The sequence below is a fragment of the Trachurus japonicus genome, chromosome 14, assembly GCF_045865225.1.
Source record: "Trachurus japonicus isolate A0001 chromosome 14, Traja_1.0".
NCBI classification, from domain to species: Eukaryota; Metazoa; Chordata; class Actinopteri; order Carangiformes; family Carangidae; genus Trachurus; species Trachurus japonicus.
The window spans coordinates 25,135,934-25,162,793 of record NC_140920.1 but is presented as its reverse complement, the minus strand read 5'-3'; the positions used below and the strand labels follow the sequence as shown (position 1 = coordinate 25,162,793).

The 26,860-nt window shown below is 42.7% G+C and overlaps 1 protein-coding gene across 6 annotated transcripts in view; it reads left to right on the top strand.

Moving 5' to 3' along the window:
- dclk1a (doublecortin-like kinase 1a) overlaps positions 1–26,860 on the top strand; it is a 51,554-nt gene that overhangs the window by 14,989 nt on the left and 9,705 nt on the right. For 4 of the 6 annotated variants that reach the window (XM_085798559.1, XM_085798560.1, XM_085798561.1 and 1 more), the window contains exons 4-7: positions 3,858–3,957; positions 8,770–8,877; positions 18,015–18,100; positions 26,125–26,206. In XM_085798559.1, the coding sequence (XP_085654685.1) occupies positions 3,858–3,957; positions 8,770–8,877; positions 18,015–18,100; positions 26,125–26,206 (376 nt within the window). Of the gene's footprint in view, positions 1–3,857; positions 3,958–7,108; positions 7,130–8,769; positions 8,878–18,014; positions 18,101–26,124; positions 26,207–26,860 lie in introns of all 6 variants that reach the window. The other 2 variants (XM_085798558.1, XM_085798556.1) reach the window with 1 other exon arrangement.

The window sequence follows — 26,860 nt, the reverse complement described above, 5'->3', positions numbered from 1 at the left end:
TATGTGTTTGTGTGAATGACACAGTTCTGGAGCGTACCGTGCCCATAGTAGATAAAATATGAATGATGGAGCTCTCTATCACAGTGTGCACATCGTGGAGTCGGTGGCATGCACCAGCCATGCACTAATGCCTAGAAGGCATTATCGCCATGGCAACCATACTTTTTCACGCCCTTCTCAGAGCACAGCAAAGTATGTGTTGGCGTGTTGCTCCATATTAGTTTACCCTCAGCTCGACGCTGCCCTCGAAGGCTGCCCTACATGAAAACTATCCCTCCCTCTGTCTCCTCACTTCTCCTCCTCAGACTCATCACACTGATTACACTCTGTGTGTGTCCTCTCTGTCTATCACCGACATTTCTGGTGCTGCGCTGTAGTTTCTATCTTGGGATGAGCCTCAAAGAGACTCTTTCCAGCAACGTCCTTCAGGTTAAATCCAACAGCAGCAGCAGCAGTCGAGGCCTGAGGAGCCGGTCAGTCAAACACACGTCCAACAGTAGTTTCCTTTAAGGAAGAAAGTTCACTTTGTCATTAACATTATCAGATAGACACTAGTTTGTCACGTTGATTTTGGGTTTGATCTGTCTCCGCTATTGTGGGGACTGTTTGTTATAGTTATTTGTAATACAGAGAATATGATTGTTTTATATGTTAACTGAAAAACAAATAAAGTGTTAAAAAAAAAACCATTATCAGATAGACAACGGAGTACTAGCATTTAGCAAACTGAGGATTTTTAACAAATTATCATTATTTTAGAGCTGAAATTTTAATTGATAAGTTTGAACAGATTAAAAATGATTGTAAAGTGATTCACCTTATTTTACACTTTTTCTGCATCTTATTTAAAATTTTGACATGAGAGGATATGGAACCAAAAACGTCTCAATGAAGTTTTACTCTACTGACAGCGGGTCAGAGAGCCAATCAGAGGATAGTCTGAACCTCTCCTCTGATTGGCTGTCTGTTTTCTGAGCGATTGAACAGAAATGTGGTAGACTACAGAGAAACCAAATGCTGTAAAGGTTGAATGGTTAGTCTAGATGGGCGGGGCTTGGGGCATGGCTGAGACGAGTGATGACTGCTTTGTTGTGACATCACAAAGTTACAGAAGTCTTGGCAGCTCATTTTAAGTATCACTCTCTGAATACAAGCTATGTGCTTTTGTCTGTGGACTGAGGATTTGATACTTTTACAGTGTTTCCGAACCTTGATCTGACATCAGACATGAAACTTTACTATTATACGAGACCTTTAACTTTTTACAAAGGCAAAAATACCAAAAATCTTCTAGCTCTAGCTTCAAGGTTAAGGTGGATGATTTTATCTCATATTGCTTGATGGAGCTTTTGTTTTGTTCATCTCTGCATGCCTGGTCTAAAATGCAACGTGATTATATTATTATTATTTCTATGAACTAACGGAAAAATGTGGAATATTTTCATCTCAGTTTAGCAGAGCTGAAGGCGACTTTTATCAGGCAAACAGTCCAAAGATATTAAAGATACAAAGAGAAATATCTTGATATTTCTGAAAAGCTTAGGTCACAGTGTACTCACTGACTCACTCCTTTCTCATATTGAGTAATCATTGCATCTCAGTGGGCAGTGATTGCATGACAAGCTTACACTGGGGCTTCAGCTGATTGTCTTACAGATTATTACATAGATTCACTTAAAAAAAAAAAGCTTGAGAATAATGAGAAATGCGGGTCACTATTCCTCAGGGAATGAGTGTAACATCTTCACACTGGGCTGCTATAGTAGATAAGGAGTATTGTATATGAGGAGCTGATTGTGGCCAGTGAACACAATGTACAGCAGATAGTATGAGTTGTGTGTATGCTACAGCCAGTGATATGAAACTGGTGATGAGGATAAAAATAATGTAAAAGTACAGTGATAATAAAAAACACTCCAATTATAGGTAGAAGTGGCCACGACACGCTGGGGAGATGTTAACAGCAGCAGCATCTGTATCGCCGCCGTCTTGTTAGGAAGTCGAGCCGCTCGCGCCCGAAATAATCACGAACACAGTGTCGGGGGATATCAGGCAACAAAGCAATATGCACTCCGTTATGAAACTAGACTAATATCGCTTCCTCATGCACAGGCACACATGCACAAGTACCTACTGTACTGTACGTGTGCATGTGCTGAAACGTGGCCCTTCATGTGATGTGTGCTCAGAGTCACGATCAAGACGCCGAGCTGTGATTTGAAAAGTTAAATGAAAACAATCCGCGGTCCACAGAGAGTCTGTGTCTGAGATAAAAACTTATTTTTTGCCTCCCCACTGGCTTATACACATATACACAGACAGAGAATGGCCTCTTTGCTGTTTACTGGGTGTTTTGTTGATAATGCTGTTACATCAGCTGTGACTTTCTTTTGGGGCGTTGATCGGTGGCTAATAGGAATTTAAATGGATTCTTGGATGTTAATTGCCATGAAAATGTAATAATGGGAGCTTTGTGTTTATGTGCTAACTCCAGGCGGTGCTAGACATGCATGCAGCCTCAATTGTAATAGCTCTTAATAGGTTTTTTGGTGGGAGATTTGTCATAGCGGATGAATGAACTCTCGTCTTCCTGTAAATCCTCTTCTGCCTATCGTGAAATATAATTTGGAGTATTGATGGCTCAGGATGGAAATGTGATGGTAGGGTCCCTTGGTGGTATAATTAAAGTTATTTGAGTAAATCACGCTGAGTTTAGATCAGATACAGAATCAACTGTCGACTAAATCAAATAGAAAATAATAAACAGCGGCGTGTTTCTTTGCCTGTTTGTTATAATAAACACCCTGTGGTTGAGGCCACAGAAAAATGAATAACATCAGTCTTTTGCAGACAACGAGCAGGTGAAGAGTTTAGGTTGGAGAATAATGTATCAATCTGACACCTCCAGGCAAAATATTGAAGCTCCTGCAGACCCTCGGATGAAAAGAAACACTCTTCCTTAATGATCCAGCCTGTGTGAGTCAGACACTACTTATATCTCTGTGCAGCTCATGTATGCATTCACCCTCTCTTCCTCTCTTCTTAATTCCCTTTCTTTGTTATTCATTACCATTTATGAGACACAAGTTTTCAGGGAACAGACCCCCTGCTTGTTTCTCTGGATGTTGGGTGCACGTGCTGCAGAGCGTCAGCAAAATGAGTGAGTCAGCATGGTCTCATTATAGCTGCTGATAGACTGATTAAAGTGCAGAAACAACTCTGCCCTGCAGCTCGGGGACATGCTGGGCATGCGCAGAACAGGTTCACAGACGCCCATGAGCATGCATGCAAACAGGAAGGCACGCACACACATGCACACAGAGTCACACACACACACACACACACACACACACACACACACACACACACACACACACACACACACACACACACACACACACACACACACACACATAGACAGCTCTGTTTACTGTGTGTCTCCTGGGGTTCAGTGGCTGTGCCTTTTCACCTGAGCACTGGAAGGGAAAGTTAATTTTGTGACCATGTGCAAAGTAGAACACAGTGAGTTTCTTCTACAGAGTTCAGCTTCTGTGTATCTGTGTATGTGTGTATGTGTGTGTTTGTGTGTATACACTGTAGAAGTAGCCTTGAAGTTAGGAAGGGAGACGTCTGACTGTAGAGCTGTCAGTCAACATCTGCAGATCAGCTGGGAAATGGCCTTTGGGAGAACCTGTGGCCTTGAGCAAAGCGCTGAGCGCTGTAGCAGCAGAAACATGCCACAGCTCTCAGCAGCTGCCGGAGGTGAATTAAATGAGAGGAACAGCTGACACTGACTTGGATGAGTAAACGACTGGAGGAAAGTATTAACTGCATCATCTGCGTGTCTCTGTTTCCAGGTGTCGTGTCTGCAGGACTTCTTTGGTGATGAGGACATTTTTGTTGCGTGTGGACCGGAGAAGTTCCGCTACCAGGATGACTTGATGCTGGATGAGAGCGGTGAGGCAACTGTTCCTCTCCAATGTTTCACATCTGACTGTCCAGTCTTATATTCCACCTTTCCTTCATTTCCTTCCTGTCCCCACCTGTGTTTCTCCTCACCTCTCAGTTTTACACTTTGCTATTTTGTTTTTTCTGATCCATAAGAACATATATTTGTGGTTTTAGGAACCAAAAAATCATCCATTATACCTCTCTCAGGTTTATCTTTGGGACTCTAGCAACAACAGACCAATCGGCCAATCAGAAAACAGGCTCTGAGCATCTCCTCTGATTGGTTTACTAATGTCTGAGTGATTTAATAAAAGTAGAGCAGATTTCAGGTAAACACCAAGAAAAAACTAATCCTATGACCCTGGGTCCAGGTGGGCGGGGCTTGGGGCATTGCTGAAGGCAGTGACTGCTACAGAAGCCCTGATGGCTCATTTTAAGGCACAGTCACTGAATAGTCATAGTATTAATATAGCATTAATATAGCATCTAGACATTCTTTATAATAATAATGAAGACTGACTTTCTACAGTTTGGTTTTATTGTGTTTTACTTGACCATGTAGTTCAGTGCAGTGAACAGTCTAACTGTTTAAAAAGCATCTAACCAGAGCAGAAACAGACAGAGAACACACAGACTCTAGGGTTTCATATAATCTGTTTCACATAATTATAAAATCTGTAACTTTTTGTGTATTAAAACATTAAGTTATTAAAGGGACAACGAGGAGTTTCTATTCGGTTATAAAAAAGTCTCACGTTAATGTGGATGAATCTACGCTACCCACACTTGTTAATGGGCCCATTTTTGATAAATATATCGTTCTGTCTCTATTGTTATTTTGTTATTATTAGTGGTGGCAGAAATGCTGGTCGAGCCGACCAGCGTTTCCTTACTTTCAGTTTCGTGGCGAGTCATGAGAATAACGCAGCTGAATCACCGTTTATGGTCGGAACTACGACGGTAACTGAACCTCTTTGAACCTCTGACTTTAATTCTTGATGAATGAAAACATGAGTCCGTCTTGCGCCCGGTCAAAGAATTTCACGGTGCGCGCGGAGGCTCATAAATGTAGTGTGAAAATGCTTCGCTTTTCTCCTCGTTGTCCCTTTAAACTTCTTTCCTACTTCCTGTCTGTTAGCTCTGGTGTAATGGTCACAGTGCTGGCTGGGGGGCAAGTCTTTCAATGTCTTTTCACTGAGAGAACTTTTCTTTTCCAATGACCCTTTTAAGGGAAGCTGCTATTTGACCCACAGACATTCATCAAATGGACTAAACCGTCTCTTCGTACTGTTTGACATTTTGTCGAACAGTCTTAAAACGATGATGTATCAGTTAATATCTTATGTGTTCATCAGGATGTTGATTTAGTCTGTATCAACCAGCCGTACTCTCTGCTTGTTAGTCAGAATATGTTTCTATCCAACGATGACTTGTAAAAAATATCATATTTTTCTTATTTTCTCAGTTGCACAACACTTTCTCCTTATCTCTGCTGTATATGACACATCTCCCTGGTTCAGGTGGCAGAGGACTGTGTAGGCTGTTCACTTCATTACGCTCCGTTCTCTCTCTCTGTCTCTCTCTGTGCCTCCCCTCCTCTCTCTTCTTGGAAGTAGCGGCCCGCTGCACTTAGGCCACCATGTAACCTATTGTCTCATTGTTCCTCTTCCTCCTCTCTGCCCGTCTCGCTGCCGCGGTTCGACTGAGGATACGTTTATCCTCACTTCACCCGGCCGTCTGTGTGTCTCTGTCTGTCTCTCCCTCTTCTTCTCCATCGCTGTTGCAGAAGACTCCTGCCATTTAGCGCTCATCTGTATTCCCATCCTCTCATCTCGCTTCCTGTCTCCTACATGAGTGTGCTCTGGCTTTTGTTCAAAGGTTTATTCATTTCATTTGTTCCCCCCGCTGTATCCAACCCACCTGGGTCACCAGTGTCCACCTCCCCCTTTTGTCTCTCTTTGTCTTTTTTCCCTCCCTCTCTTCCCCCTTTGCTCTACTTCCATTCGCACAATAGCTGCTTCCATTAGCCTGTTTTCCTTTGGTCACCACAAAATATCCTCCTACGTGCAACAAGGTGTTTCCAATGTACCTGCATTTACATTGTAGTAACCAGCTGTAGCAAAGTAGTGGAGCATCTCTTTCAGTCTGCAACTTAAGCTCCTTTTCTCATCCATGTAACCACAGTGACTAGTGTGATGTAAATTTCATTATCTGCTGTGTGTGTGAGGACTGTGTGTGCAGACTGAACGCCCAGTGTTTTTGTCTTCTGTTTTCTGCCGTCTGCTTCTGAGAGAATTAGAGCTTTTATCTTCCTGCATTTCAAGTCTTGTACATTATAACTAATCAACAAGGCCCGTCCCGTCTCATAGGCTCCTCCAGATGTAGCTTTTCTTTATGTCTGTCCATCTGAGGCAACAGGTTTATTGGCCTTAGATTCCCATAATCCCTTGTAATCCATTGCAGGCTGGCGAGTTTTTCATGGTGAATTCACCAACGCAGAGTCAGGAGAATATTACATGACATTTGCTCTGTGTTTGACTTTTTAAAATTTCATTTCAACTCTCATCAAAAATATTAATATTAAATGTGCCTAATTTTGCTGCTAACATAACTAACTGCTAACATCTAATTTATAAGGTAGGTTTAAGATAGGATAGGAGCAAGCGACATCATCTAAATGCTCCTGGCAGTTTGTGTGCAAGGTCATTAGATAGGACTCTGCTCTGCTCACCACATGAGGCATGATTAATGTGCAGAAACAATGAAACTGCAAGTAGTCGCACTGGAAGCAGAGGTGGACTTGCTACACAGCTGAGGTCAAATATTACTCCCAAGGGAAAGTTGTTTAGCCTAGATTTGAAGTCATCACACCGTTGTATTGTTCCACGGTGTATTTACAGCTAATGAATCTGAAACAACCTAATGACTGACTGTAGAGTCTGTGGAATAACAAGCTTGTCAAATTTGCCAATGGAGATGGTCATAAAAACAAGTGAATCAACAGAAGGAGCTGTCTAATGAAACATGTATCTAGTATTCCACCAATGTTGACTTGCTTTCTAAAGTTGGATGTTGTCTCTTTGTAGGCAGTGATGAGGTGTGGTTCAGGTAAACACATCAGATATGCAAAACTAAAAGAATTTTTCTTTATTTCTAGAAATGCAACCATGGACTAAAGGTGAGGTGAAGGATATTCTGCCTCATCTTAATGTGACGTAGCCATCATGAGGACACTGTCAGGTTCAAACTGAGCTCCACATGACTGACAGAGGAGGAGTCGACTGTGATTGTTTTGTTTTCCCTCCTGTAACCAACACAGCTTATGGTCTTTTACCTTTTTGAAAAATAAAAGAAATGCTTTCCACTGATTTTAAGTCTTGCCTCAAAACAACAAATTCGTCATTGAGATGCAGCGAAGCCAAAAGTACAACATTGGTCTTTTAAGTGTAGGAAAGTGCAGATACTTTGTTGTTGTTCACCCTGAAATAATCATCCATACACTAATTCTGGGCCATGGAGTCTATATTGTAGACATACAATCACTTAATTCAGAACTTTACCTTTAATTGTGTGGATTATGCGTATAAACAGAGTTCTGAGATGATAATAACACGAAACACACATACAAACACACTCTTTGTATTTTTTTCCCGATGTCCCAGAGGACCGAGAGCACACTTTGACACCTCCTCATGTCCTGGAACACAGAGAGCACGAGGCCTGAGGCAGAGACAGAGGCAGAGACAGGGACAGACAGGAGAGCAGCAGAGCAGCAGAGCAGCAGAGCCACAAAGGAAACAGGGAGCGAGACAGTCGGAGTCAGAGCTGCAGACAGCTTCACCTCCTCTCAGCATCACTATAATTATCGCCTCTGCCTCAGCGCTGGCACACTGTCATCATGTTAACACTCTGCATTGTACATTACTCACTGGGCCACAACGACTGCACACACACACATAGAGACCCAGACAGACACACACACACACACACACACACACGTGCAGACAAGGAGATGCACACACACCAGACTGTGTATAATTTTGCCTCCCCGCTGGTCTAAAATGGTAATGAGGTATAATGGGGCTGGGTTAATGAACAGGAGAGGAGCAAAGTTTGGGCATGTGTGTCTATGTGCGTGTCTATGTGCGTGTCTATGTATGTGTATGTGTATGTGTGTGTGTACCATCACATGGCTCATTTATCAGGACAGTGTGTCTGTGAAATATCAGACCTCCGTGAGTCATAGCTGTCACTCCTGAAACACCACAATAATTACATTTGGAAAGGCAGCCCAGTGAAGGTCAGAGCTCAGTTTTGCAGGGGGGGACCTGAAGGTAAGACCAATTACAGCTGTGTTGATACATTAGTGCTTTTGTGTTTTCTTGCATGACTGAAGGTCAAAATCAATCAAAACAGTAAAAACAGCAGTAGCTTAGAACCACACTGTGTTTCTGAAATGTTCAGTTGTTATGCTGTTAGTTTTTTTTTTTTTTTTTTTAAGGTGTGTGTCACAAAACACAAGGTCATACCACAGTGGCACACGCTTAATATTCACTCCTCCGGTGCATCCTCCTTTCCTGTGTGTTTGTGCCAGCAGCAGGAGTGCAGCAGCTTTTATCCTCTTTTTGCTTCCAGCTATTCATTTGTTACACGTGGATTTAAACACCGTATAGTCCCTGGATTTTTTTTTTCTTCCCTATGTCTGACTTTTTTTATTTATTCATTTATTTATTTATTTGAGTGGATTAGTGAATCAATGTGAAGGAATCTGTGTTTTGCAAATGGTCTCTGAACCACGTCTTGTCTCTGTGCTTTCAGAGTGTCGTATGATGAAGTCGGTGAACTATGGGAAGATGTCTGGCTCTCTGAACCGAGGCTCCCCGAGGACCGTCGTCCAATCACGGCGCAGCAAGTCCCCTGCTTCTTGTAAGACAGTAAAATAAGTTTCTTTCTTCTTCTATTTGCCTCCTCTTCCTCTCAAGGACTTAAATGCTTAATGAAATCGGACATGGTGTCACTGCCCTGAATGCGTGTGTCTCCTTGCGTTTGCGTGCTTCTTTGTGTGCAGCATCTCAGACCTGATGGGCACAGTTGGGAGTCATATGCATCCTGATACTTCCCCATGTGATTGTTTAGCATTTTCTAGCTCATTACTTAATCAGTGTTGCAGAGTCACTGCAAATGAAAACAGTACGAACAAACCACTGCAATGCAATCCGAGCTCTGTGATGTGCCATACAATGTGTGTGCATTGTGAGCTGTGTCTCATTGCATGCAGAATATGAATTCAAATGAGTATGATTTCACATGGGAGTGGAGAAAAAGGCAAACAGGGATGTGAGAGGTGAAAAAAAAGAGAGGGAGCGGAATGAAGATGAGAGGGAAAGGAGAGAGAAGAGAAGGGGGGTTGGTGACTCAATCCTGCAGCTCCCCACAAGCCGTTCTTCACCTGACATGCTAATAAAATGGCGAGGCCTCGTTAAACCCTGTTGTTTATGACCGATAATGATGCTCGAAAAAAAGCCAAGAACTCCTTTTTTTTTTTTTTTTTCCTTCTTTTTTTGGAGGTGACAGCAAAGCGGGGAAAAGATGTGCTGAAACACAACAGAGTAACAATTACAAAAGCTGACTGCAGCTCGGTGTGTGGCAAACGTTGACGCTGGCTCCAGGCGGCTGAGGGCTGGGTGCCTGCTCTGCTTTTGAGCTTTAACAAACATCAGGTTGTTCTTTTTCCTGATTGTTCAGCTTGAGCTTTTGTGCATGTGGAAAAAAAACAAAAAAACACCCGGTTATGCAACAGAGCACTTGACTTTTCAGTCTGCCTGTTATTATTTTTGCTATTGGAGCGTGCACGGAGAGACACGTTGGGGTTGGGGTTGATGCGACGCCGGGTGATGCAACATGCAGAAACTCCACAGAAAGAAGTGTTTCCACCTGCTGCTGAAGCATCTCCAACATGCACAGACAGACACTTTTACTGTTTTCGGAGCGTCTTTGTGGTGTTGCAGGAGTGGAAACTGCTGGTTGTTAATGTGTTTTGTGTTGAGATGTGAAGGGAGAGGGCGAGGAAGGTGCAGAGACGCAGCTGGGGTGAGAAGAGAAAGTTCTGGATGCTGATGGCTGGAAAACTTTGGGGAAAAGGTTATGAGGGTGAGTCATAGGCTGATCTGAGCACGTCGGCTGAAGCAAGTCTGGGAGGAAGGTGAGAGAGAGAGAGAAGGAGAAGGAGGGAGGGAGGGAGAGAAAACTAGAGTCTGAGACAGAGGGGGAAATAAGACTGACTCGTCTTGGTTGCCACGGAAACATAGCACAGTAGGAGCATGTAGCCATAGACACAATAGTTGGTGACGGCCTTATATGGCTGTGACTTCCGGTGGAGCGGCCCTGCAGTGGAGAGCGGAGCCGACTGACGCTCGGCCCTCGCTGGAACCCTGAGTCAGACCGTCCCGGGGTTTTCACTTCTCAGAAATAATCCCCCAACCCCCCCACCGCTCTCTCTCTCCCCCCTCACTGCTTCCGCCCGCTGCTTAACATCACTAAGTGTTCCCGGGGTGCTGTTGACTGTTTAGCTGCGCATCCCTCAAAAACATCATCAGTTTGTACCGGGAGACAAATGAGTGGAGGAGGTGACGAGCGATGACTGACTGAGGGATCTGTTGTTTGTGTGTGTGTTTGTGTTTTTGTTTCTGTGGCCGTGGCCGTGGCCTTACCTTCACTTCCTGGACAGTGTGTCTGATCTTTATGGTAATAGTCAATAACAGCTGATACTGGCTGCTGCCGGCACCACATGGCTCAGACAGGTGCCCGTTCTGTTCTTATCCAACATGTTCATAAGGAGGTTTCATCATTAAAAAAATACAAATCACATAAAACAGAATCTCATCCAAATGATTTATGCAACAGTTGCATTTTACCAGAACTATTAAAAGTGTTTTTCTGAACAGTAACATAATAAACTAACTGATCTACATCAAATTAATCCTCATTTTGATCATTATCATTGATTTATCAAGCATAGACATTAACATGGATGGTTTAAGCCCCTCAGAAGTCATATATGTCGTATATCGTTGTAAATTGAACATGTGTTTGACAGACTGAAGAAAGAATTTGTTACCTTTGGATTTTGGAAATCTTGATGAGTTTTTTTTTTTTTTTTGAGTTTGTTTTTTACAGTTTTCTCAAAACATTTAGTCTCTAAGTAACTCTTGTGTACAAAGAGAAAGTAAAGATTTAAATAGAACAAAAACAGACATCTTATAACAACAACATAGATTTAACAGGTGTATCTCATCTGGAACACATCTGGAACTCATCCATCATCCTCTAGAGGTAAATCTAGTTGCGTGTGTGCACAGACTTCTGACGTCAAGGCTGAAATGACAGTCAGCATAAAATATATAGATAGATAGATTCACCTTAACTTTCCATCAGTATCCCATCACATCAGTATTAGTTATGAATAGAAATTGGATGGAAGTTTTTAAATCAATTGAGCCCGCAGAATAATGCATTTAGATGAAAGTTGATTCATTATTCAATTAATTATTCAGTTATCATTTAAATGCATCTCCACTCTAAACCCTTTTATCTGAAGTGTTTCCAGTGAAATGAGCAGTGAGGACACCAGAAAGTTCAGTCCAGTTTTTGATATTTAGAAACCAGTGCATTTTTCATTATTCCTCATCCACACTTAGAGATAAAGACAATAAAGGACTCCAGTAGTTTGAAACCTTACTGCAGGTCTTCAGGTGTCCTGAGCGTGGCCTCAAAGTCCCATATTCATTTTTTCTCCAGCCAACACAGGCCTTAATAAAAAACTCTGTATCTCTCCATCTAATAATCCTGAGCGAAGGAGCTGCACAGAGATGTGAGGTAGATAGTGAGACAGAGAGAGAGAGAGGATGTAACACAACACATGTGCTGTCAAACACCACCTGGTGTCCTTTTGTGTGTCCATCTGCTCCTCATTGTGTGTGTGTGTGTTTTTTTACCCAGCTAAGTCCTTCAACAGCAGAAGAAGATAATTAGGAGTTCAAAGTTGGACGAAATACAATATATTCACCTGACCCCTGAGTTTTCCTGTTTGTTTTTATGTCAAATTGACTGATCAATTTTTATTTTACCAAAACATGAAAACAGAAACTCATCTACATCATTTAAAATATGAAATTAAACATACAAAGTGACCCAAACTATCATGGGTGCATCCAGTCCCAGCATTTATGTCTGTTCAGCTTCACCAGCATCATCAGCCTTGACTTCAATGACAAAATTAATTCTTACACGTGTTGATTATACAACTTTCAGAAATTCACATTTCTCTTCAAATTAAGGTCCCAGCCCATAGAAATAACAGTAATATGATGTTTGGTTGAGTTTTACCGGATCTATAACTGGATTTGTGTCCAAAATAGTTTAAGTATTTGCCCAGGAACTAGGAACAAGAACTCTGAAATATGTGAAATATGTGTATTATCTTATGCACAAAAGGTATTTGCCTCTAAATATACTATTCACAGTCATTTGATGTGCCCATTTGCTGCATTTTGACAAAACAACTTCCCCTTAAATCATGCATTTACAAACAGGAAATACTTCAAATAAAGTAAAATATATAGAAAATTTGAAAGTGAAACTTGAAAAAAAAAGGATGAATGAAAAAAATTGTAAGACATTTCAGTCAGTGTTATTGCTTCATCATGACTCAACAAAACACTTTGTCTCGTCAGGTCTGGTTCAAGAACATGAGCCTTCAGAGAAATCTGCTGAATCAATTCAGAAACACTGTAATAATAAAAAACCTCATCAGGCTGCTCCCCTGCACAAAGTGTTCTTCTTATTGAAAACCGTCGGAGCACAGAGAGACTTCTGTGTTGTATGTCGGCAGGTGAATCATGCAGCGGGTCTCAATAGTCAGTGAATCACAGGTCTTTGTCATCATTATGCAGTAATCACATAATAATGACTGGGATATGAATGAAAGCATTAACATATGTTGATGGGTTTGAAGTGATGAAACCTTAAGATACGGATTACATCTTGACTCTGATTGGCCATCAAGTGGTGACATCAACTGATCCAACTGCAACAGAGAGATGTCGCCTCGCTGAGAAAACACACTCCACCCGTACTGTCGAGGGTCTGATGTTGCATTATGTTCTGTATGCATACAGTGTGTGTGTGTGTGTGTGTGTGTGTGTGTGTGTGTGTGGGCAGGTTGTTGCGTGTCGGGCCATACGCTGTCATCACTCGAAGCCTCACTCTGCGATGATCTCACAACCCCCCTGGCTCACCATCTACACACACACACTCAGACCCAAAATAATAGTGAGAAAACAATTTGCACTCATACATAGTTTCTCTGCCTGTCTCTCCATCTGTCTCTCTGCTCTCCTCTGATGCCGCATGTCAGCTAAAATTAACAGAGAACTCCAGATGGTGTCAACAAGCATCACGCTGAGACTTGGGGGTCTCTCCTCTCCCTCGCTCTGTCATGAGCAACTCCTCGTGACGGGGGGAGAGACTTTACGTCGAAAGCTCGCGGGGCGGCCGACCCACAGATAATTCCTGGTGTGTCTCCAGAGGATCAGTCGTGATCACATGATGATGTGTGCAGCCTTCTTTGCCACCTCATATAAAAACCTGCTCACCAGGGGAATGCGTGTATTTTCTGAAGGCAGATAAGCACGGGGAGGGCAACAGATAACAGAGGATGTGAGGACGAATAAATTCACATCCAGGCCAGTATTGATATTTATTGATATTTGGACAAAAGGCGAGATAAGCACATGTCTGTAGGCAGCTTTGTGTTTATGAAACAGCATTGTGTGAACACTTTCCACTTATCTGCTTTCAAAATCTTTGATTGGGTTTTGCCTCTTTTATAGTCCCACTGTGTCATGGGGGTGTAGTCCTGCTAAACTCACATATTTCATGCGCTGAATTACCCATAATGCCTTTTGACTGCCCTCGAAGAACACATTTGTAAAAGGGATAGTTCAACATTTTGGCAAATCGGCCCATTGCCGCATAATCCCTATAGTTTTAGGAGTAGGTTTGTTACCTTTAATTGTCGGTGCAAGCTATTTTTTGAACGGCGGAGCAGAGCCGCAAGCTGCTCAGAGCTACGCTACGGAGGCTAATGGGATTACTTGGTTTCCCTCATCAAACTCATCAAATACACAATCCAACAACTCCAAAACGTTCTTGTGGACAAGTTGTGACCTGCACATTCACCACGCTATGAGATAATAACGGAACGTTACAAGACGGAGTTGTTTTCGAGGCAAATTCATGCAAAACATAACAGGTAGCTCTGAGCAGCTCGCGGCTTGGCCGTTCTAAAAATAGCTTGCACCGACAATTAAGTAACAAACCTACTCCTAAAACTGTAGGGATTATGGCAATGGGACGATTTGCCAAAATGTTGAACTATCCCTTTAAATTGTGTCCACATGAACCATGTGTTTGTATCACACATGTTCTGTTTGCACTACACAATGTGTGTATGTCAGGGCATAGTTCTTAAAATAAAGGTGTGATAATACATGTGAGACCTGGAGCACATATGGTAAGAGACAGGGAAGCATGTAATTGGCTGGTCATTAAGGCTCATTAATCCAAGAAAGCTGCTTTGTTTCACAGTTTTAAAAAATGGAGAAGAAGAAAAAACAGCAGCATGCTGATTTCAAATTCCCGAGATGACGTTAGGTTGTCTTTGTCAATCTGACAATATTAAATAGAAACTCCTTTGACCTATGTGGCTTGCCATAGTTGGCGCTTTTAGTTTCGTTTACAGCCCATGTTCTTATTGTGATGCTCTCTACCAAGACTGACGTGTCTACAACTATTGATGGATTGCTGTGAAGTTTTATTCAGCCATTCTTGGTCCACAGAGGATTAATTTGAATCTCTCTGGTGATTGACAAGCAAGTTTTCTTCCAGCACTATTTGTGAAGATGGCATTTGTGGTTCAGATGTGTCATCATGAAATCTGGTCCAGACCTTCATGCTTCCCTCAGAATGAATTGTATTTGTTCATCTAAGTCTTCAACAGGGGGTCCGCGGAGGTACTGCAGGGGGGTTGTGACATTTTTGGTTGTTTTATATCTTCTGGGTTTCCACATTTATGTTTCAAATAAAAATGTAAATTTGAATAGCTTGTCTGCATGGTTATGCAGCATGCAACATGAATATAGGAACCTATTTGAAAAGCTTAGTATTGAATGCACAATAACAAGCTTTGTATATACTGGGCCCAGTTTAATATAATACATCATTTTTTAATATAGTAGGGGTCCCTGCTCCATCTCTCCACCAGTTTGGGGGTCTTTGGCCTGAAAAATGTTGAAGACCCCTAATCTAGCACCGTCATGGTCAAAGTCTCAGCTGCTCCAGATGCTGCAGTACCAATAACAGTCCCATCAGCCTCAGCTGTACTTTGTGTTTGGTGTTAGAGCCTGTTACGTCACAGAGCTGTTGACTTGGCTGTAGAGTAGAAGCGTGTTGTCATCCACATTGAAAACACTTTGACTGACTCGTAGGTGTTGCTATGTTAAGTCCAAGTAAACCTGCAAAAAAACAACAACAAAAAAAAAACTGTTAGGTAACCACCAGCAGACTAATTTTAGCTGCATATCTCACCATGAGACCATGTGAAATTTAATATGCAGCTTATGTATCATCATGCACAGGGCACAGCTGGAGACAGGCACGCACAATGAGGTGCTTCTCCATGTACACTCCTTGCACAGCTCACTTTTGTGCAGCCATTGTGTGAGAGAAGCTGAAACACATCGTCTTCTGTGGCTGGTTGCGTTGCTACCTCACTGCTGTCTCCTTGCCACACAAATCTAGCAGGAACCCATCACTTTACAACCATTTGGATTTTGTCCAAAGCAGCTTAAGAGGGTCATGCTCTCAACTCCTGCTCCAGACTTGATTCATCTTCTCCACAACATGAACCTGTGATGTTTCTGCTTGCAGGCCTCATTCTACCTCCACATGACCTCACATCTACTAACCGCAGGAATAAGAAAAAAAAACCCTGAAGGCAGAGCATATATAGTGCAGCATATATAGTGCAGCAATCTTTTTTTTTTTTTTTTCAAAAGCATGTATATTCATTTGATTCTGCACTAATATCTCATATAGTTCAAATCCGAAACCTCTGCATAGTTTTCCTGGCATGGATAATATCAATTCATATGTTTTTTTTAACTTCTTCCCTGCTGGTTTCTCTCTCCCTCGCTCCTCTTCTCTCTGCCTCTCTCCGTCCCCGGTGCGCGTCAGAGTTTGCGCAAGCATCCTCCCCGCCTCTCCGTGTAGTACAGCTCTGCTCCGTCTCTCCCATTCACCACAGTTTACTATCACACTCGGGCGGAGCGCGTACAGAGGTGCTGTTCTTCCTCTTCATCCTCTTCTTCTTTCTTCTTCTTCTTCTTCTCTCTGGATTATCACTGTGTTTTTCCATCATGTTGGAAGTGGAAGGTAGGAACCATGATAAGAACATTTATTGGGCTTCAATGTGAAACAGTAATTGTAATTTTCCCTTTTTAAATGGCAAACTTTATGTGTTCCTTTATCGGACAGTAGCCTATACGCGCGGTGTCCATGACTCTCCATTGGTCTCCATTGACTGTGAATATCATTGATTTAGCCGTGTTGTGATTTTTTAAATTTTTTTATTAGTATATATATGAAGAGAGATTGCTTTAAACGGTGCCGTTGTGTAACCGGGGAGGAGTGTCTGTCTGTGTGCGTAACGCTGATGCCGAGTTTCATCAATGGAGACGTCCAGGAATTCAACGCGGAGACAATAGCGTCTTGTAGCCCGATTTCACTGCTCTCTCCACGGCGTGTTCGGTACAACGACAGCCGGTAGTCGCCGCGCATGGCAGCCGGTGCTATTTTAATCCGCCGTGGGGCTTTATCTTCTTTGTCTTGAATAATTCACAAAGTTCTTTGATCTCCGCTGGGGAATAAACATAAAACAGCGAAGGTTGGACCACTTACATCTCCCATAGGTTTCACTTCTCTGCTGCAGCGACCGGGACTGGCTCTGACAGTGGTGCTATAGGTGGAGGCTGACAATGAGATGTTGTTTACATGCAGAAATGCGTTGGAGATTGTAAAAATGATGAGAAGATCATAATCATAATACCAATAGTACAAAGAGCTGGGAAGTGGTGTGAAATAGGGAACCTGGGTGTGATTTGATTTGCAGACAGTGGATCTATATTTCTAGATTCCTCCTCAGTGAGGATGAAGCATCTCATTTACATCTCATTCAGCGTTTTATTTACCGTTTATATGTAAAATCACTGCTGTTTTATAGAGTTGACTCCAGTTGAAGCTGCACCTTGTTGCCAAGAGACCATCACCCATGTTTCCAGTTAAATTCATGCTGCAAGTGTGCAGGCTAACGATGTTATCAGGCGTTTTTTTTATATATATATATATAAATTATTGATTTATTGACTTATTTATGATCACTTACATGATTTCTGACAGTGCAGCATTGATTTATCTAATGTTCTTGTTTAATGAGGTGATGCCACTGGGTTTTCTTGTGCTGTGCTGCTGCAGCTGGAGAAGTGGACCACGCTGAGGTCACTAGTGCATTAAATGAGGACAGCCTGGTGTTGTGATGTTGACTTCCAGCCTGCACTCCAAGCGTGGAACGTGCTGTGCTCTCATTATTAGATGCACATCGAACCGGCTTGTTTCTCATGGAGATTTGGAGCAACAGGATTTGTATTTTAGCTGAAGTGGAAAAAAAAGAGCAGTGTGGACTTCAGTGCTCTTTTCCTTTCTCTCCTGCTCCCCCTGTCATCGTCGTCCTCCTACTCCTCCTCTGCCTCGTTCATGTGAATGGATGGATGCTGAGGGCGGAAGCGTGGGCTGCTGCTAGACACTCAGAAATATATCAGTTCTAAAAAACATCTATTTGCACCGAAAGGATCGTTTATTTCAATATCTCTCTCTGTCCCGGTCTCCACCCCTGTCACCCCACCCTTCCTGATCAATTTCTCTCTCTCCGTCTCTCTCTCTCCCTCCAGTGAACGGGATGCCGGCCAGTCAGCTGTCCACTCCTCACTCTCCCAGCCCCTCCCCGACCAGCCCGGGCAGCCTCAGCCAACGCCGGGTAAGATAAGAACACAGGCAAACACACTGACACAAACACACATAGTGACACATATATATAGTTACACTCGACATATAGTGACACTAAATCTATAACACATTGCTTCTATGTTCTCAGGAAAAGGACAAAGCTGTGACTGAGCATAGGCCGACCACATCTTAGAGTTGCTAGAATACGAAGGAACCACAGCATCCCAACATCTTTATTGTCTCTTAAAGGGGCAGGGCGTTGACCTTTGACCTCACGCAGTGCTGCTCTGGGGATTCCAAGAATGGCAGGCTCATGTTAGGATCCTCTAACTTTTTATCCAGTGTTAATAGATTTTCAAGGGCAAAAAAAACAAAAAAAAATCCCCCTTTCTCGTGCTGATTATTCTGTCACACTCCCACTCCTGCTGACCTGCAGCTCTTTGTTCCTCACCCAGAACTCTACCTGCCTTTGGTAGCCCAACGCTGAGCCATGCTTTCACTGACTTTTAGAGATGACACGATATGTCAAGTCAGTAATTTGTGCAATATCTGATCTAAAGATGAGCCTGGCGATTGGCCTCCTCTGATCTTCCAGCCTGTTTTTATTCTGCAAAAAATTGGTTTGCATCCCTTGTTATCTACCAGGCAGTGCTTTGCTGCGTGTTAGCACAAGAAAAGACCCAGACAATACTGATCTGATCAAAGATTCCTTTTTTTTTGTATCAAGTCGTCTCATTTTGTACATGTCCTGTTGTGTAAAAGATTTAGAAAGACATTTTATACTAGTTAATTTGATTATTTCATCTATTTTTTTTGTTCAACTACTCAGTTATTGGTCTGAGTTTAAAAAGCGTACCTGTTAAAAACACTAAATCCACAATCTGTTCTCCGTAGATAACATGGGAGAAAGGATCTGAGATGCAAACTCACTATATTCTCTGTAAAGCTGGTAGTTGTTACTGTGCAGAGACGGAGCATGCAACTCAAAGGGAAAACCTTGAATTCCACAGTAGAAAGCCAGAGTTCATGCGAAGGGGGTTGTGTGTCTGTGTGTGTACATGTGTGTGTATGTGTGTTCAAGATCAAAGTATGTGCTAATCCACATAACTCGCCAGTGACGATGGCGAGCTTTCAATAACGGCTTCAGTCCTAATCAGTTTCCCTCATTTCCATCTCACATGCAGAAACGTGAGAGAAAACACACACATGCAGGAGCTTCCTAAGCCTGTTGCTGATTTAGCAACACACACACAGCAGTATGCAGCATGTGAATCTGGGATGCATTCATATGAGCTCCCACCTGTGTGTGTGTTGTGTTTTTCTCCAGCACACAGACTGAAAAACCAGACAGAGAAGTCAAGAATACGTCTCCTTTTGTAATAGGACACAAAGAAGAGTGTGGTTATGACTTACTTATGCGCACAAAGAGCGGTGCGTGTCAGTATGTATGAGTCACTCTATACACCAGAATCGGCACAGCACATAGAATTCACTTATTGCACTCAGCGGATACATTTGATTCGGCAGGAAGAGTTAATGGATGGTGGAGAGTCTGGCCCTCGGGCTGGTGGCTCCATCAGTGACGGGTGGTTGTATGGATGTGATATGAAGGTCAGGCTGGGACAAACGGGAGCAGATCAGATTTGGATCGGATGGTCACCGAGAACAGAGCGAGGTACGGCGGAGCCTTCAGAACAATAGAAGTGGGTCACCATTACGTAGATTTCATTGTAAACTGCTGAATACACGGGGTGTGGTTAATATAGATGTCTAAAGTGGTGATTTTCTCCTCCTCCCCGGTTTCCAGGGTGAGATGGTGAGAAGTCGGTGTTCTGAGAGGTGAAGGGGAGCTAAACAGATGTAATGAGAAAAAGGAAAGAATAATTACTGCCCCGTCCTCTCCGCTTTCTTCCGCCCACTTCCCTCATCAAACATTAGCCTTCACAAATTATCTTTGTAGTGCAGTCCTGACCTCGGCGGTACAGCAGTTAAATTCGAGTTTTTACACAACAACAAGTTGAGTGTGTATTTCCGAAAACGGGAGATTATTCCCGGCTTTGTGCTCGCTGACACGCCGTGCTAAGCCTGCAGTGGCTTGGCTGGGGAGGAAGAGAGGGAGGGAGGAAACCTCGCGGCCCATTATCTCTCGTCTCCACTCGGCAGCTTCACACTCCTCAGCCATATTACGATGTAATTCTCTCCTGCGCCTCTTCCTCTCTCCAGCCGCCCTGTTAGTGACTCTCTCCCTCTGTTCCTTCCCTCCCTGACAGTTTCTAATTTCTCTCTCACTCCCAGCTCCCATCCATCCATCCTCACCCACCCCCGCCCCCACCGCTTCTCTCACTTCCCCATATGAAAGAGTATTAACTTCACAGGGAGAAATTATATTCCATCATTTCCCTTGTAGATTAATTCTAAGCTTCTTTGAGAAGTAGGCGCCAAGTTCCCGAGTCCCGACACTGTATTTTCACATTTTCTCTCCTTCTGTGTTACCTCTGTGTAAACGGGCATGAATAAGCAGCGACTACACAAACCCAAATCCTGTTATTGTTATGCAATAGTTATGAAAGTTTTCTCATCCTAACTCGACGTTACCAAATTAACACAGAGAAATGACCCGGGCTGAATTTTTTACCATCTGTGTTCTTGAAAGAACATCTGGAGTTCAAAAATAGCTGGAATCCTTTTTGAAATTCCAGCCAATAAAGCACTGAAAGCTCCTATAAATCCATTTCCTGAGCAGCCACAGAGCCTCAGTGACCTACTATGAATATTGCATTTAAAGAGTTCACCTCTCCGGACCCTGCATTTAAACACTTAGGGGCACTTTTGCTGCCTGAAGTAGGCTGCTCACACGGTTCAGACCATCACAACCTATTTCCCTGAGCAGACTATACATAGACATAGCTTAGCTCAGCCGCCTTGTTTCTCTTGTCCTCATCTACACACAGTTGTACGCGTGCAGAGAAGCGCCTCATTTATACATGAAATCGCCATTTGTGCACAGTCTTACACACTTGGTACACGCTAGTATGACCCATTTTTTATGAATTAGCTACACAAGCATGAAAAGATGGTCTACATTCATGAAGTCATCCACCCCCCACCCTGCTCCTCTCTCCTCTAGTCTTTTCATGGCCGCTTGCTTCCCTAAGAGCACCCTAACCTTTCACATTCATATTTATTATTGAACCGACAGACACATTCGATGCATTTTGTTTTTCTGTCAACGCCTGGTGTAAAACATGTAACAGATGAACTGAATGAACCGGCAAGGTCACAGCTCCTCCCGCTCTCTGCTCGCTCCATTAGATGTGAAAAACACAGACAGGGAAATAAATCATTCAAACAAACAAACAAACCAAAAACAAAAAAAGGGCAATAACAAAGAACAGTGACTGACAGAGTGAAGACAGGACAAATAGGCTCCAGTGTCCCAACTGTGACACAGTCAGGCGACTGTTTGTGTGAGTGAATGAGACAAAAGGAAGTGCTAATCGCCAACCGTAGTATCTGTCACCTCTCACCATTGAGTCATTCATGTGCACAGTCCATTGAATTGCATGCTCCATCTCATTATTACTGTCTATATTTTGTGTCGGGTGATTCATAATGAATTATGTGTGAGTGTGAGAGCAAGAGAGAGAGAGAGAAAGAGAGGAATGTGTGTGTGTTTGTGTTATGAACTTGTTAATTAGCATCTCATCTCATCCATGTGAGTGTGTGTGTTGTTACTAAGGACTGTATTTGTTATTTGTCTGTATTATATTTCCTATTTCATGTTGTGTTGACGTCATTAGATGACTTGTTTCTTTTTTTTTTTCCTGTGACCACTGCCACAAAGACTGGCTGCAGCACATGAGGAAATGATAGGGGGGGGGGGGGAGTGCATCAAAGGCTGCAATTTCTAAAGCGTAACATTTTTTTCTTCTTGAACATTTAACTTGTTCAGAAGTAATTACAATGCAGCTCATATTCACATCACATCCTTATCTAAATATTGATAACTTCACATTTTTTTCGCGCTGCTACATGAAAGATATGTAAATAGGACAATTGTCCGTGGTAAATTGTGTTTTGTTTGATAATCTGGTCCGTCATCTGCGCAATTTTCTGATGTGAGGCTGCCAGCTCTTCACGGCTCATTTGTTTCCGTTTGTATCTTTCTTTGATTCATGTATTCATTTCCTTTTGTTGATGTCATTAAATTCATTGTCATTTCATTTTACTTTTGTGCTTTTTTTTATTATCACGATTGTTATTATTCTCATGCTCTTCATTTGTGTTCATTAACAGTTGTTTATCACACACAAGAACTAACAGATCATTTTCATTGGATGGTGGATGATTGTGATGATAATGATGATGATGATGATGATGATTATGATTATTGTCTTAATGTAACTTAACTTAATTTGTGCATTTAGCAGCAGAGACCCAAACTCAGTCCCAGAGGTCTATTCATGTCTCCACTGTCCCACTGCTTCTGTTCTGGACTGTGTTTTTGGATGAGGCAGCTCAAGGCTCCTTCCCCCCTTTTTAATTTCCCCTGAAGTATTTAATCACGTTTCTGTGATTTCCCAGGATTGCAGTCCATAAGGACCGTGATTAGAAAACTTTCTCACGTGTCCAACTGGCAGACCTTAAAGACCGAATCCCCCAAACCGTGTTGATCGCTTTAGACGAGAGTCAAATAGATTATTTTTCCTGTCTGTCTAGACAACAAAATAAGAGCCAAGAAATATTACCTCCCCGTACCTTGTGGTCTTACGAGAGACGGACAGAGTAGGAGCTTGGGACAAAACAAAGTACTCCATTTCTATCAAATCTTATTACATTTTTCCCGCTGAAGCAAACACCAATAAATCCTGCTTTTGCTGGATATTGCACGACAGTGAAAGTGACAAGAAAATGCCGCCGGAGGAGGACGAGGTTTGGCTCCTCCAGCTTAAGGGACGGAGAGAAAGACGGCTTTAGGATGTGTGCGCCGTAATCAGATTCAACCGGGGGCATCGAGGACGCGGCTGGCATTACTCTTAAGTTGCTTATGTAAATGTGTGGTGCATTTCCAGCGACACATTCCACAGCTGACAGACTCCCGTTTTCTAACGCAGCATAAATCAGTGGCTCTGCTGCCACACATCTGCTTCTGAGATGATGCTCCACATTTAAGGTCAATCATGGACATCCTGTTTAATTCCTACTTATGCGCTGATCAGCATTCAGCCGCAGAGCGTTGCCCTTGCGGGTTTTGAAGAGCAGTGGCTGCAGCCATGATGTAAAAGGTTTGTCAGTTGTGTTTTTGAGTGCGTTTTTAGTGAGTCATAGCCAGAGCAAAAGTGTAGAGATGTGGAGCTAGAAATAGTGTGTGTCGTATTGTGCAACAGGGCGAAAGCGGGATGGTCTAACAATAACAAGACAGTTCCTGCCAAGTCCAGTGATCAATATCAACCACACCAGACTCCATACATCTTTCCTCCTCTCTCTCTCCATCTCTCCCTCTATATCTCTCTTTGTCTCTCCCTTCCTCCCTTTCTCTCTCTCCATCTCCCTCTGTCTGTCACTCCGTCTGCCTCACAGCTTTTCACACAGAAAAAAAAGAGACACAATGTTCATAGAAGGTTGAATCCACCTCCCAGCCCGCAGACAGGAAATGGCCATATATAGGCTTCTGTCTCCACAGTGGAAGTCTCATAAGCTACCTCTCTCTCTCTCTCTCTCTCTCTCTCTCTCTCTCTCTCTCTCTCTCTCCTTTCTGTGAGCAGTTTCCATAGCAACAGCATTTTGTTTCCCTCGGTGGCAGGAAGGGAGAGATAGGGAGTTCAAAATGAGAAAGGCGAGTAGACGACGAGGCTGGATGTGAGATAAGGGCACAAGAGTAAAGTAAATATATGAGTCAGGAATGAGAACATAAAAGTGCAGGAGAAGGATGTTTTGGCGACTGAGCGCAGGAGGGTCATCGGCTTTATGGGCATTAAGTCGGTCTGCTTGTTCCGGGATGAGTGCCCGACCAAACAACATTACATAAACCAAATTCAGCCTGACTCACGGCTACACTCACCTGGGTGGCTTTTAGGTCACAGCAGCAGAGATGAGTAAAAAGAGCTGACAGCTACTTGGGCAGAGATATAGGGCAGCTCAGCTCTGTAAATAGTTTTCACATCCAAGTCATCATGATGGGTGGCCTTTCCCTCTCTGACAGCCGCAGCTCTCCGGGCTGCACCACTGTCCCACTGGACACCACAGGACACATGAGGCCGGGGTGAAAGAGATGAACTCAAACAAGAGAAACACTTTTATTTCCTGGAAAATAATTTCATAATCTACAGGCCTAGATGCTATTATTGTTTTTTTTCATATGCCCCTGAAAACTAACTGAATCAGAACAGAAGAAGTTCAAGAGGAGTTGTAAACATTTATCATAGCAAAATAATGTAATGCTAAAATAATTTGTGGCCGGCCTCCATTACTTTGGCAGTATCTTCTCTAAGCAGCCCCTATTAATTAATATTCCAGTCTATAATATCCCATGTTGGAGTGCAATTGATGCACATGTATAGAATTTGACGTATATGACATATATGTATAAATAATAATAATAAAAGAACACGAAATGATACTAACATACAGATAACCTATTTAAATTTTGAACAAACTCATATGTTCATATACTGTATGTCTAGTCCATAGAAATTTGTATTGTATGTCTTTTTACTGTATATTGTAGACAAATTTTACTTTAATATACAGTTTATCCCTCCTGTCAGTATCTGCACATGCATAATATCATATACAGTGGGTTCCAAAAGTCTGAGTCCACTTTCTAGAGTGTCAACATACACTCACATTTATTACACCATCACTCTTGATATAGCGACATAATATGTCAAAAGTTTCATTTCTGCATGGGATGTCATTCTATACAATCATATCTGGCTCAACCAGCGCAACAATGATGGGAGATGGAGGTGAAATGTATCATGTAGTTTAGAGGTGGTCACTAATAAGCTCTCTCACATGGAGAGCAGCTCACACATCTCACATACAGTACATAGAGCAGACTATTTACAGAGCAAACTGCACTTGTTAATAATTCACATCTGCCAAGGGGCCGTGCTTTTATTTAAAAAACTGTGGCTACATATGCCACATGCACCTGTGGGATTTTTGTTGCGAGTGTTAGAAACCTCCAAACCCCAGAGGTCCTTCACTGTGAGGCAGGAGAGGAGGGAGAGAAAAACGGAGGAATAGCCTATTACAAACAAAGAGACGAACGGAGCAGCATCAAATTGTAGTAAAAAGAATGTGAAAACCATCAACAAGTTTTGGAGGAAAGGAAATGGGTGGATTCTCATTTACAGTCCCGACTAGATCCTTGCTCCCCATCCTTGTTGCTTCCATGACAACCAGACAGAGGGTTACGAGGAGGAGGGTGTAATGAGTTTTTGTCTTTAGATAGATGCAGACGCCGCATCTCAGCCGCTCTCTTTCCTCCTAATGACCTCCCACTTACCAGGCAGATGAAAGGTAGTATTCATCCGCCTTTATTAGTGTCACCCAAACCTGTATTTTTATGTTTTATTACAGATAGTAGTGAGGAGTGAAAGGAAGGTGCAATTAGACAGGAATTACTTCAAGATCTGTGAATGGAGAGGAGCTGATTGCGAGTCTGTCTGCACTTGTGTGTTCAATACACACACACACACACATACAGGTGGTTTTCTGGATAAGAAACCGGTTTTATATTCAGCTTAGTAGCTCAAATAAATCTGTTTTGGCTGTTTTCATGGGCACAGTGCACACACACACCACAGGCAGTACAATACAACAGACAGACATGCAAACACAAAGAGAGACATGAGGATGTTCTCAGGATGAGATGCACAATGTCCCTTTGCCTATTTTTGGACGCCTGTATTTGCCTCAGCTGGGATTGTAGCAGAAGGGACTGTTTTATTGTATTCTGCTGAGTGCAAGTTGGATTACAAACTATTCTGGGCATCGCAGCCGTTTAAACTCATTTCGTTCCCCTTGCCCCCCTCTCCCTCTCCTCAGGGGTCGCAGGGTTCTTCCACCTCTCTGTCTTCCGCTAAAGTTTCCAGCTCAGTGGAGGATGGGGATGCACTCATTCCTGAAGGTGAGGAAGGTTTTTTGTTACGAGAACGTACCATCAGCTCAGCGGACACAGGGGATGTACTAATGTACTTGCAAATATGATGCGTGTCTCAATCATGTTCATGACCTTTGATGTCTCTCTCTCTCTCTCTCTCCTTCTCTCTCTCTCTCTCTCTCTCTCTCTCTCACACTCACTCCCATCTCTGTGTTTTTCCAGTTTGTACATCCTGTTCTCAGCACGCCGTCGTCTCACACCTCTCCCCTTCTCCCTCGCTGGTGTCTCTCATCACCCCTCTCACTCCATAAATCTCACTGGGAACAATGAACAGACAGTCATTTATGTTGCATATATTGGAAAGTAGTCACTAATTCCACTGAGCTTAAAAAAAACAACAACCAAAAATGTAACTAATCTCTTTGAGTCAGGGAGCTCTTAACCTCATGTGGCATTTATCTTAGATTTTATGAGGACCTCCTCAAGTCTCTTAAATCAATGCACAAATTAATATTTAGCTGAACGCTCATTGCATATCTTCACATTTTGATTTACCAGTTGGTTCCGCATTTACTTTTTCATGTGTCAGCTTGATTACACTCTACAGAGAATATGCTGAGCCTTAGTGAGACAAAATGTGGGGTGCTACTAGCCCTCATTGGCTTTGACGCTAATTTAAAA